The sequence below is a fragment of the Hibiscus syriacus genome, unplaced genomic scaffold (genome assembly GCF_006381635.1).
Source record: "Hibiscus syriacus cultivar Baekdansim isolate YM2019G1 unplaced genomic scaffold, ASM638163v2 tig00110776_pilon, whole genome shotgun sequence".
NCBI classification, from domain to species: Eukaryota; Viridiplantae; Streptophyta; class Magnoliopsida; order Malvales; family Malvaceae; genus Hibiscus; species Hibiscus syriacus.
The window spans coordinates 107640-122129 of record NW_024062857.1 but is presented as its reverse complement, the minus strand read 5'-3'; the positions used below and the strand labels follow the sequence as shown (position 1 = coordinate 122129).

Sequence of the window (14490 nt, the reverse complement as noted above, 5' to 3'; positions counted from 1 at the left end):
TGTTTGTATGTGTCGTAGCGGTGATATTCTTCATCTTTATGTGGTTGAGTTGTTCTGATAAAAAAAAATCTTATGTAATGATAGAGAGTGTTCTATTAGTTTACTCTTTACAACTTCAAATATTATCTAAAGCTTAATGTAATTTCCAAAAACCACCCCTTATGTTTCTTTTTCTTCTTCTTCTTTTTAATTTAGTATTTAATGTTAATAAAAATTACTATTTTTATGGGTAAACTATATAAATGATCATTGGACTTTTATAGTGTTTGCATTTTGGTCACTTAACTTTTAAAACTTGAAATATAGTCACCAAACTTTTAGTTCGTTTTCAATAAGATCCTGACATTACCTCCCGTTTGTTTTATTTGGCGTGACACATTACAATTATTTTTCAGCTTAATAAAATAATCTTTTTAACCGATTTCATCTTAATAAAAAAAATTCATCACCCAAAATTGACTGAAAACTCTAAAAATCAAATGGGGACAAAATCCAAAATTAATTACAACTCAATCTTTTTTTTCCGAATCATGTTGGGACTAAAATCACATTCAATGTTACAAATAGTTTTTTCAGGATATGAAAAACCCCTCTATATCAGATCCCAAAAATTTAAACAAACTTCATACAATTGGATAACACATGAATCAAATCAGAAATAAATCTTCCAAATACATCATAAATAACAACTTATCATTCGCTACACTTGAACACACCTTCGATTGAGTCCTTCTCTCTCATTTTCATCCACTAGGAGTTGATAATCTAGAAAAAAAAAAAGCCTAAATCAAAAAACCCCAAATAAAACATAATTTATCTAAGTCATTTGATCAATGAAAGAGTTTTAAACCCTTCTAAATTTTCCCAAATTTTATACAGCACCGTTTGGGAATGTTTTTTCAAATTTTTTTGTTAAGCTGAAAAATAACAGTAACGTGCCACATCAGATAAAACTAACGGGAAGTAACGTCATGAACCTTACTAAAAGTTAATCAAAAGTTTGATGACTGTATTGCAAGTTTAAAAGTTGGATGACCAAAATATAAGCACCCTAAAAATTTGGTGACCATTTATGTAGTTTACCCATACTTTTAGCATAAAGGTGAAAGCTAATCAACTTTCTCATTTTTTGTTTCACTTTTTTTTCCAACTAAAGCGATCTCATTATACAATGATTACGTTTTTAGTTGTTTGAGTTTATTGTGACTGTAAAAATAACAAATATTATTATAATTATTATAGATATTATAGTCATACAACAATAATTTCTAAAGAAAATTTTATTGTTATATAATGATTGTTATTTAGACAGCGAACTCTTAGCTGTTGTTCATATACATCTGTTGGATCACTTTATACACTGGCCTGCTAACAGTTAACAGTGCCAGTAAAGCCTCAAGCATCAAAAAATGCTCTCACAAATAAAGTAAAATGGAAGTAGAAAAGGGAGAGAAAATCAAGGTTTTGGTACTTTTTTGCTATCCTGGTATCTTATCTGTTGTGTAGAGGATTATGGCCTGTATAGACTTTCCTCTGTTCAGAACCAAAAATGCCATCACCATCTTTGCCTGTATTTTAACCTTTAAACTTGGGTACTTTAGGGATTAACTCAGCGCCGGAACTGGATTTGAATCGGTTTAATTCATCGTACAAACCTGCATAACAAGGAGTCTGAAAAATATAACATTAGGTACGATTTTAAAATGAAAATAGTTTTGTGAGCAAAACAGAACAAAATTAATAGTTAAGTTACTAAACATGTAATTTACTCTTTTCTTTTATAATAAAACTAGAATATTTCGTAGCAATGTTACTAAAAATAGTTAATGTGAGCACGTAATTTTAAAAGATGGTTGTGTGATTTATTTTCATTAGATTGAATAGAGAATCTCAGAAAGGCTCGTACCATGGGAAACTTATCTTGCTATGGTGAGGCTTCATCCCTGGCCCTTGAGATGGACAAACTTAGGGATGGGGATGGGACATAAATCTGACGAGTTTCGACCCGATTCGATTGGATCAAGTTATATTCTTTAAAAAAATTGGGGTTGAGTCGGATTTTTTAGAGGTTATGTTTAGGTCGGGTCGTGTTCAGATTTAGGATGAAAAATACTCGATCCGAGAAAAACATGTAATTTTACCTTTATATTTAAGGATAATTACAATAATACCCTTATATATTTTTTTTTTCCAATTAAATTCTTATTTTTATTGAATAAAAATAATATTTTTAAATAAATATATTATTTCGTGTTCAGATTTTATCTAAAAAAAATTAATTGGGTGGAGGGTATATATTTTTCAGATAGGATTCAGGTGAAGGGTGTATAATTTTCGGGTAGGCTTTGGGTGGAGGATGTATAGTTTTCGGGTTAGGTCGGGTTGGCCGAAAATCCAACCCGACCCATGCCTATTCCTAGACACACTTTAAAATGTCAGTATTTTCAAAGTCATTATTCAATCAAACAAGGTCGGCCCTGGGCCAGGGCAGGAGGGAAGCCCGCCCAAGACCCACAAAATAAATTTTTTTAGTACAATATTTTTTGTATTTTTTATAATAAATTAAAATTGTAAAATAAAGTAGAGTAATCTATGAATTTAGTACCTAAACTATTAGTTTTGATCCATTTTGGTACTTAAACTTTTAATTTTTTTCAAAATCATCTATAACGTTTAATTTTCATTTCATTTTAGTATCCGTCGTTAAAAACTAAATGCATTTAGTACCTAACTATCATTTTTTTTTGTTTTAGTACCTAAATTTTTTTAAAAAAATTAAAACTTAACGTTAAATTTTGAATGTGTACTAAAATGAAATAAAAAGACTAAAGTTTTTAACAGCGGATACTAAAATGAAACAAAAATTAAACTTTACGTATGGTTTTGAAAAAATTAAAAGTTTAGGTACTAAAACAATTAAAACTGATAATTTATGTACTAAACACGTAATTTACTCAATAAAATAATGGGCTCATGATTTTTTTAAGGTTTCAATTATCTTTATTGAATTTTATATTAACATTAATAAATTGTTCTTCCATAAAATTCTAATTTAATATTTATTTCTCAAAATAAAAAAAATCAATTGAACTCTTTAATTTTGGTCTTTCCAAATTCTCACTATCAATTAACCAAATCTTTTTATCGATTTTTTATATCAATAAAAAAATTTATTAACATTATTTTTTTAAAAACTTAATGAGAGGAAAAAATTTAAGTATAATTAACATGCTTCTTTTCTCTTTCATGTTTCATGATTCATCTGAAAATTATTATTCTCAATTTTTAATTTATTATATTTCTCTCCCACGTAAAGTCACAATTGTTTATTATCAATTATGGTGCTTGAATCATATTGAAGATTGTCCTTAAAATTCTAGGTAGACCACATTTACAAATTCTTTCTTTTAATTTTATATATTTTCAAATTATAGATAAGATCATTCTTTTATTTTCAAAATTATATGTTATGTATTGAGAAAATTATATTGGAAAGCATTGATGTTGATACTATCATCAATGGTTTTGCATAAAAAATGATTGAATGTAATATTTTTTTATAAGTATTTGTATTCTTAAATATATATTTTTTTGACATCTTTTATATTATAATGAATTACTATTTTTTTAATTTAGTAAAAAATCTAATAAAAATTGTATATTACGTATTTCTTAATTTTTTTTATATAGGGATCATTTTTTATTTTCGCCCCGAGCCTAAAAATAGTCAGGATCGGCCCTGCAATCAAATATTAGAGGTTTTTATCCTAAAATAAAATGATAGATTAATATATTCTAACATAGAAATTAAAGATCAAAATGATCATTTAAATAAATATATGGACTAATTTTGACATTATATTTTTTTATAAAAAAATAATATACATATAAAAAAAGTTGACAGCTGCCTGATTGAGCAAAAAAAATACGATGAAAATGTCAGAAATTCATCATTGCAGCTTTGACAGATTTATATTCACTGTTAAGATATTTTGTAATAGTGAAAGTTACATGATTTTACAACCCGTAATGACAAATTCCATTGCAATATGAAAAGACGAAAAGTGGTACAACTAATTAGAAACACATTGAAGTTTATTTGGTCCTCTTCTTCAGAGCAGATGATAACAAAAATCCAAAATTTATTATATATCCACAGCCATGCGTTTGTAGAGATGAGAAGGCAGCCTAGGTGTGGCCATTGCCTGCACTGGAGTCTTCATGTAAGCAACCAATCCAGGATTCTCAGCCATGTCGATTTCCTCCACCTTCACCCCCTCCGCTGGTGTCCAGCAAAAATGGTGCAACAAGTGGCCCAGCATCGATGTTACCAGATTGATCCCAAGTTGAGCACCGGGGCACACCCTCCTCCCTGCACCGAATGGAAGCAGTCGAAAATCATGGCCTTTCATGTCCACGTCTTCCTCGAGGAATCGTTCTGGCCGGAACTCTTCAGGGTCTTTCCACACGGCTGGATCACGTGCTACCGCCCATACGTTGACGTGCACGTTTGATCCTTTGGGGATGTCATAGCCACCGATTTTGACATTTGCATTCGCACGGTGGGGTAGCATTAGGGGTGTTGGGGGATGCAATCTTAGTGCCTCCTTGGCTACACTTTGAAGGTAAGGCAGACTCGAGAAATCAGTTTCGGACATCACCCTGTCGGATCCGATTACATGGTCTAGCTCCTCTTGTGCTTTTTGCTGCACTCTTGGATTCCGAATTAGCTCGGCCATTGCCCACTCCACTGAGATCGCTGTTGTGTCCATGCCTGCTGTGATCATGTCCTGCGGGTTCAAGTTATACTTAAAGAATATGGACCCTAAAACACTACTGGTCTCCAAAAGTTAAACACATTCTTACCCAAAGAAGTCCAATTATTGTATCCTCGCTAAGGTCATACTTTTCTTGCAATGTAAGCAAGGCATCGACAAAATGCTGCTTGGCACCGCCGCTCTTCTGGCGGGCAAGGGTGTGCTCCTCCATGATAGCTCGGGTGAGACGGTCTCTCCGTGCCCCATGCTTGGCGAATGCTTCCTCTTCCAAGGGAAACATCCAACGAAGCCAAGGAATGTGCTCGGCCATGGCAAGCGATGCACCCAGCTTAAGACCATTAGCCACAATGGCCTTGAATTCGTGGCCTTGCTCGTCCATTATGCCCTCAGAGTTCACAAAACGTTTCCCAAATGCTAGCCTGGTTATGTTGTTGAATGCTACTGCTCCCAAGTATTTCCTTACTAGCAAACTCTTGCTTCCTGCATCTAAATTGGAGGGGGAAATAAATATTAGGCTCGTATTGAATTGATAAAAGTAGGGATGGACGAAATTCAAATAAAGTTAAAACTATAAAATAAAATTAGTCAATTCGACTAACTCAAACAAATTTTACTCTTGACTCACCCCTAGATACAAGTAGGCCATTTCCACAAGAGATCACAAATTTGACCATAAAAAACATTGCATCCTTTTCATATGAAAGTATTAAAATTTGACCATAAAAAATCCTAAAAAATCTGGTAAGGATTAATATTTTCCCGAATGGAATATCTTATGATAGAATTAACTAATTTCACCTTCAACGCTAATTAATTGGATTAGAATAGTCTAATCAAATTATTACACTCTCCATCAATGTGATTACAACAACTACTTGGCAACCATTGTAGAAACCTTAAGCAAAAGCAACGATGAAACTGTACGATTATTAAAAAAAGGAGGAGAGAATACCAGGATTGTTGCAGTCGATGAAGATGGATTCAACCATGGCAGTAACCTCATCTTCTCTGATGGGTCTCAAGGCTTCAAGCCGCTTGGGAGAGAAAAGCTCCAGCGTGCAGACTTTCCGTACCTTAACATAGTGAGGCCCATAATCAGCCCATATAAGATCCTGTCCGTCTCTGCTGAACTTCGCCGCGGATCTTGTCCTGTGCCGATCAGCCAACTGTTGATCACGCTCTTTTAGAACTTCCCTCGCCAGATCCGTGTTGGAAACGATCACATTCAGTGTGGACCCAAACCACACGGAAATGATCGGACCATAGACCTGCGCCCATTCCGCATAACACCGGAACCTAACCGGTTTGATGTCGTAAAGGTTCCCAACCACCGGCCACGCTCGTGGACCCGGCGGCAGCTTGAACCTTAGCCGTTGGTAAAGCTTGTACGATAGGAATACAGAGAAGATTGCGATGGTAATAATTAGAGGACCCATCCTCTTTGGATTTCTATGGTTTATTGATCAAATTGGTTGGGAAGGTGTCGATATATAGGAGAAACGGGTGCCTGGTGGGCAAAGGGAGTTGGTGAACGGATTTCTTAAAGCATTCTTACACTTTTGACTATGTATGAATCATCTCGAATCGACCCGGTAGTAGGTGGAAGTAAATTTAAAATATCATTAAAAATTCAGAAATGTTGAATTAAATAATCAATACAGTATATGAAAAAAATATTAGATTAAAATTCATAATTATAATTACATGTGTACAATATATATTATTATCAAAGAATACATTACTGAGCAATTATGTTACACATATCATAAAGTATTAAAAACGTCATAAAATTAATATAAATATTATCAAGTTATATTTATAATTTAATAAGAAATATAGTTATAAATACATATAATAATCAATTTAATAATTAATTATATAATATGATAGTAATCCTAAAAAAATGTCAATTTCTATTTTTTTATGTATAATTTATATTCGAGTGAAATTTATTTTCTTAGAAAATCTCTAATAATAAATTAAATTATCACTCTATAAATTTAATTTTATATTATTAATGATTTGACATGATTAGATTTTAGATATAATTTTATGTTCATTTTATTTTATTTTAAACAAAAAAATATTTAAATTATATATAAATTTAAAATTTTAATGAAATAAAATCGTATTTATCTAATACCTCTTCTCTTTTGATCCATTCAGGAATGATACGAAAATATAAATGGTGCAAGGGATTAGTGTGAAGGCCCAATGGGATTATGACACATGGGAGAGATAATGATGTGGGTGGTTGGTGAGGTGTGAAAAGTGGAAGAAAGTGGGGATGTGGGTTCAATGGTTGGTGAGGAGTGGGGAGGTGGTGGTGGGGAGTCCTGATCCATAGCACACAGATTTTTCATTTTCATTTTCATTTTCATTTTCATTTTCCATCTTAATTAAAATTCAGCAAATATAGGTGTTAAAAAGGTTGGCCTTCTAATCCGAATCCACCAAGTCAAGTAGAACACAATTTTCGTTTTTATGAAACCACCCCAAAATATTTAGGGTGCATCTTAGAAGGTATTTAACTATTAATTAGAATGGTTTAAGGGTCAAATATTCATTACTTTTCAAATTAATTTTTGAAGTTGAAAATTACTTTTTATATGGAAAATGATCTCTAATAACGCTAAAAAAATACTATTTGAAATAAAAATATTTTTAATCTATTTTTAAAAATAGATTTTTAACTTTTAGACAGAAAATTATTAAAATATCTAAATGTGTTAAATTACTTTTTCCGTAAAGGAATAATAAATAGATAAATTATATGTAAATCTGATTATATATTGATTAAAACTTCTATATTAAATTATAAGTCACTTCCATATGACTAATATAACCTTTAGTGTGCGTTTGGTTCACGAAATATAAGATTACCAGTGGGAATAGGATTACCGGAATGTAACATTACCTAACACGTTACTGAGAATGTTACATTAATGTGTTTGGTTTGTTTGGAAGTAATGTAAGATTACAGTGTTTGGTTGAAGGAATAAAAGATTACTAGAATGTATATTTTACCAAATTGACCTTGTTCTATATTTTTTAACAAGTGAAATTCTAAATATTTAAATAAAAATTATTTATATAAAAATTCATTGATAATATATTATTTTATTATTTAAGTATATAATGTATTATTTTAATTAATATTAAATTTTACATAATTTATCTAAAAAATATTAAAATTTTATTTCAACATTTAACTAAATGTTCAATATTAGATTTTTAATTTTCACTATGATATTGAATCGACCATTACGATGATTCTGTTGGGTAATGTTTTCCACACAAAATAGATGTTGGGACCGTCTTGGTATCGGTACCATCCCTAATGGTATCGATACTACCTGCATAAAATTCAAATATTTTGAACGTTGGAAAGCAACAATATAGATACCGTCCAAGGAGTATCGATACTTCTATATATAGTAGTATCGATACAATCCAATGAATATCGATACTTCCATATATAGTAGTATCGATACCGTCCAAGGAGTGTCGATACTTCTATATATAGTAGTATCGATATCAGACAATGGTATCGGTACCATTTTGGGATTCTGGAAAATTTTGGAGTCAAAACCAAATGAGTAGTATCGGTACTACTATATTGCATTGTATTGATTAAAGTTCAAAACACTTAGTAATAATTATTTCAAAAATATTTTTATTTTGAATCTCAATTTTTCATTAAGTAAGGAGTACAAATTGACATTTTAAAACTTTGAGAAATATTTGTAATATTCGAATAATTGAATCAAATATAATATTTAAATTTATAAAAAGTATTTAACACATTCGAAAACTAGCACATTACTTGCAAGCCATATACTACATAACAAAAAGAAGTATAACATTAACCATCAAAAGTTTGTACAATGTTCAAACTTACAAAAGATAATAGGCATGTCATTCTAAACTTAATCATATATGTTGGCTATATTATATACACAAAAAATCAATGTTATCAAAACCATATTGGACTGGCCAGTTCGACCGGTTGAACTGGGAATTGGTTGCCTGTCCAGTCCGGTCAGCCTCCAAAACCAATTTTACAATGAACCGGTAAAACCGGTGTGAACCGACGGTTCAAGCGGTTCACACGATTCTATTTTTTTAGTTGTTGTTGAATTTCATTAGATATTGACCTTAAATATTATGTTGTAGTTGATTTAAATCAATTTGTTTCACTTGATATTATGGTATTTAACTTATATATGTTATGACTTGTGATATTTTATACCTTTTAATATTGTGAACTTAAAAAGAGTGTTATATATATATATATATATATATATATATATTAATATTGCTTTAAATATTATGTAAAATTAAAAAAATATTATTTTATATAAAATGGTTCAACTGCGGTTTAACCACGGTTGAACCAGTGAACCAGTACCTTCACCGGTTTAAGGTCCGGTTTTAAAAACATTGCGAAAAATTCCCCAAGTCAAAAGATTGACATATACCTGGCTAAGTTACACAAAAAAGTTGGGACCATATTCTAAAGTCATAATAAAAAAGAGATCGACATAATTGTAGAATGAACACAATCAAAAGGTTGGTCTAAAGTGATGGCATTCAACTAATTGCTTAATCACATAATCTTGCTTGAATTCTTTTGACAAAGAAAAGAAGAAATCTACCTTGTGTGCATCTTTGCTAATATACTCTCCTGCAGTAAGCATTTCATCATTGGATAGGCCTTCAATTTTCATGATTTATGTGAAAATTGACATTCTTCGATCATTTTGTTCTGCCTCCTTTTTCAATAAAGCAGTAATATCATTAATTTCTTTGGCAGTTTCTCGGTATGCAACACCAAACTTATCTCCTGTACAAGCTCGGTTAACCCATCATCACTTCGAGACCTTTTCTTGCTAGCTACTTTTTTCATTGTAGGGGTAGAGGCAGTAACATCAGATGTTTGACAAGTTGAAGCACCAACATCCTCTCTTGATTCAGAATCTCTTACTCCCTCTTCTTCAAGTAATGCATCTATAAATGCATTGTCTTCAACATCAATATGTTCCACTGTATCAGCTGCTGTCTCAGTTGCTGTTCTTGTTGCTATTTCTTTTCCAAATATTTGAACAAAGTCGTCAAAGAATGAAAATGACTTGTTTCTCAATCCAGCAGCAGTTGGATGACTCTACAATATAATAAAATCGCATATTTAATAAATCTTACAATTACCTATGTAGATAACAAAGAGTACAGAAAGAAAATAAATTCAATTAAAATACTTACTCTAACTCAATCATCAAACACATCCTTTGGCGCAGTTAAACATTTTTCTTATTCATTCCAACCGATTCCACTTCCAATATTCAATATTTCAGATAAAACATTGTATTTTCTTTTGAGTAGTTTCACTCTAGATTCAATATGTGGATGGGCCCTAATTTGTGATGTCGAAAGCTTAATTTCTAACATCTTTTTAAGTTAAGATAAATAACTTGATCTAAATGTTCCATTATCAGCTTTCCAATGTGGGTCTTCAGCCAAAATGTGTAAGCATTCCACAAGTGCGACATCCTCCTTTTTAGTCCATGTCCTTTTAGTTACTAAAGACTTAATCTTTCCAGATGTCCGTTTTCCCCTTTGAGATTCTATATTTGATGTTGACATATTGCTCTTCGAAACAATCTAAGAAGATGTATATAAAAAATGTATAACATAACATAAAACATGTCATCATTGTCAATAATAATCATAAATGAAATTTAAAATAGTAACATAATAGAAATCAAATTTAGTGAATGACATAAGTAATGAATGTCCATAACAAATAAAATTCAAATTTTATAGAAGAGAAATATAAAATTTAATAAAGTTTATGCCATAAAATATAAATATGTTAAATACATGAAAGTAATGACCACTAACATTAGATAAAATAGAAGGTGGAAGTCCATACATAACATAAAATAACAAATATCGTAAAGTACGTGTTAGGATTTTCGGAAGCTCGAATCGACAACCAGAATGGTTTGCAAAGAGGGGTCGGAACGGTTTTGTGTTTAGGGAGTAAGGAGATTGAAAGATAGAGAATTGCACAGTGATTTATAGTGGTTCAACTTTCTCAATCAAAGTCTACGTCCACTACCTTAGCTCCTCACCAAGGATTTTCCAACAAATTCACTAATTTGTTCTTTCTTTTGAGGATAAAGAGTAACCTTACAAACTCCCTAGTTTTTCCGGGCTAAACTAGAACATTTCCCTAGCTTTTACACGGGCTAAGCTAGAACCTTTCCCCTTTACAAAAGGATAAAAGATGTAAACAAGAAAACCTCTCTAAGGTAGGTGTTTACAAGATTGAGCTCACAAGAACAAAATATTTACAAGGGAAATATGAAATAAGATTGAAAAACTCTTCTCTTGTGTTTGATTGCTTGGATAGTTGTTCTCTTGTTTCTTCAAGTGTCCTTAGCTTGTATTTGTAGCTTGGAATGTGTTTGAAGTCGTATATAGTCATTGGGATGTTTTGGAGCTGTTTGGGGATGAGAAACAATTAATAAAATAGCTTGGAGCGTGGGGGGAATCGATACCCCCTCATGGGGAATCGGTTCCCTAAGTGCAATATGTTTTTTACCGTTAGACAGGGGGAATCGGTACCCCCTGGGGGGAATCTGTACCCCTTGGGGGGGAATCTGTACCCCTGGGCAATATGATTTTTCTTGGCTTTGAAACGGTTCGAAATACTTTGTAAAATTGTTTTAAAAATAGTTTAAGTATAAAACACAATTTTACACTTTAGTAAGGATTAAAATGAATATGTTCCCCCTGGGGGGAATCTGTACCCCTTGGGGGGGAATCTGTACCCATGGGCAATATGATTTTTCTTGGCTTTGAAACGGTTCGAAATACTTTGTAAAATTGTTTTAAAAATAATTTAAGTATAAAACATAATTTTACACTTTAGTAAGGATTAAAATGAACTTTGAAACACTTGGAGTAATATTTTGATATTCGAATAATTACATCGAATATACTTAGAAAATCTTTTGTAAAATCTTAAAATTCATTTAACTTAATTTTTTATATTGAAACATCAAAATGTTTTCAACAGTACGTGACGCCAACCAACTAGTAAACATATATTCTGCTAATTTGTCTCTCCACTCAGTCCAAGCACTGCTTGGCTCACAATGTCTGATCATTTCTACCTCATTAATCTCTTCAACATGGCTACTATATTCAGTATAGTCAGATTCAATAGGATCAATTGGCATCTCAGATCTTATGAAATTATGGAGAAGATAACAAGCGGAAATGAGTCTACATTGTGTTTTCACTAGATAAAATGATTTTTCCCTTAAAATTGCCTATATCGCTTTCAATATGTTGTCGCGACCGTCTCTCAGGTGGGCCCGAAATTGGGCTTCGACTTGAATGAAATGGTTAGAGTCGCCAGTGATAATTTATTTTAAGAAAAAAAAATGGGTTGATAGATACCTCGATTTCTTACATGATCTGTATTTTAGCAAAAATATATCGGATTCGGGAGTCGATTACAGTCAAGCAAGGATTAACACTATTGAACTGCCCTTTCGATACCATTTAATTTGTCGGTTGTCTTAATTGTGAAAATTAAAATTAAAATTAAATTTAAAAAATTCAAGTCGAATTAATTACCTTTGATCGATTGAAAGTATTCCTAAAAAGTCAAAAGTTTTAGATAAGAAATATTAAATAAACATTAAATAAATCAAGAAAAAAAGAAAAAATACAATAAGAAAATAAAAAATAAAAATATTAAATAAATCAAAAATAAAAATAAAAAATAAAAATGTTAAAATTTAAAAGTAATAAAATAGGGGAGTGTAAAGAATATATATATATAAACAATGTTTAAAAAAGAGTAATAAAGAAAATGAGAAAAAACATATTAAAATTACGAGTAAATAAAAAAATGAATAAAAGTTTAAATGATCAAATTGAAATATATCAAAATTTATGGATCAAATTGACGCTAAAAATTAGCTGTAAGAAAAAATAAAAGGGGTAGAGGGGTTAAATTGCAAAAAATGTAAATTATAAATAGAGACCGAATTGAAAAAAATTGAAAATTCAGAGGCCAAATTGAACATAGTGACCAAAATGAATTACACTTCAAATGTTGGGGGATTGCGAAAAGGATTTAAGAACCTTATATTTACACTCTAGTCCCTCGACTATAAATAAACCTAAAACTAAAAAAAACACCATTTTCAACAAAACCAGAAAAAATCAAAACCTTCTCTCAAATTTTCTCCCCCTTTAACCGACCCCAATAGCAGGCCACCGCTCAGTGTCTTCCCCGCCGCACCGTCTGTCGTTCGTGGCGGCCGTTCCAACCCAAAATACCCTGAAACGCTCGTCTCACCTTCAAGACCCCAAAACACCAAAATTGAACCCCCTTGACGTAGATCTAGGCTAAAAGGTCTCGGTATATACCTTTTCAGGTGACCCCTCGGTTTCCTGGCATTCCTCTTTATAGTTTCGAATGCTTTTTGTATGATTTTACTTTTCTTTGTTGTGTGATGATGTATCTTTGTATCTCATTTGTTGTGTATTGGTTGCCCCTTTGTTGTGTAGTGGTTGCCTCTTTGTTTTTCGTCATGGTCCACCGATGTTGGTTTGTGTTCCCCGATCTTGGTTTGATGTTGTGTGTTGTTTGGTGGTTTGGTGGCTTGGTGGGGGTATTTATATCCCCTCCACCGGTGGCCATTCTTGACTATCTCAGGATCGTTCCCGATCTTGCTGTTGTGGACTGTTTGTGGTTGACCGGCTAAAATGGGAAGGGGAAATCTAGTTTAACCGGGATTATTTGCATGGTTGCCTGTTTTGTCGGTGTGCGATCGAAAATCTCGGCCGGTTGTTGGCTTCGATCTGCGCATGGTTTCTACGCGCGGTGCTTGTGCGGTGCCTAGCTGAAACGTAAAGACTCTAGGGTGTTGGGCCAAACTCCTTAGGCTCTCTATTCTGGGCCTCATTACCTTTACTGAACCTGGAAAAATTACAAAAAATAAATAATAAAATAAAAATAAAAAAATTATTTTTGAAAATATATATTATAAGTTTTTAAAACCCTATAATATATATTTTCAAAAATTGTTTTTTAAAACTATATAATATATTTTCAAAAATATTTTCCAAAACTATATATTATATATATATATATTCAAAATGTTTTTTTAAAACTATATATTATATATATGTTTTCAAAATATTTTTTAAAAAACTATATATTATATATATGTTTTCAAAACTATATAATATATATGTTTTCAAAAATGTTTTGAAAACTATATTATATATATATATTAAAAATGTTTCAAAAACTATATATTATATATATTTTCAAAAACTATATATTATATATGTTTTCAAAAAATTTCAAACTATATAATATATATATTTTCGAAATGTTTTCAAAACTATATATATATATATATTCAAAAACCGTTTTCTAAAAATCATATATTATATTTTTTCAAAAATTATTTTTAAAAATTATACTATATCAATATATATATATATATAAACAAAACAAAATAAAAAAATCCTGACGAAAATGAGTGTCAACATATGCCAAAACATCTCTCAATGCAATTCCTAGCTTGAGAATGTTTCATGTTAAAATATTCTTGAGGGGTGGTAGGTTGGTGTCATTCTCTCCAATCATTCAAGTGGTATATTTGTCCTCTATATGGTG

The 14490-nt window shown here is 31.3% G+C and overlaps 1 protein-coding gene across 2 annotated transcripts; it reads right to left on the bottom strand.

Annotated features, from left to right (window-relative positions):
- Positions 1-4077: 4077 nt before the first annotated feature.
- On the bottom strand, positions 4078-6230 carry LOC120139846 (cytochrome P450 98A2-like). 2 transcript variants are annotated; one of them, XM_039154963.1, is made up of 3 exons: positions 5731-6230; positions 4867-5258; positions 4078-4790 (listed from the first exon to the last, which is right to left on the bottom strand). In XM_039154963.1, the coding sequence occupies exons 1-3, from the start codon at positions 6212-6214 to the stop codon at positions 4146-4148; spliced, it is 1521 nt and encodes a 506-aa protein (XP_039010894.1). In that variant the 5' UTR covers positions 6215-6230; the 3' UTR covers positions 4078-4145. The 2 variants fall into 2 exon arrangements, with proteins under 2 accessions (XP_039010894.1, XP_039010893.1); XM_039154962.1 differs by having other exon boundaries at positions 4867-5264; positions 5731-6229.
- Between the last annotated feature and the right edge of the window lie 8260 nt (positions 6231-14490).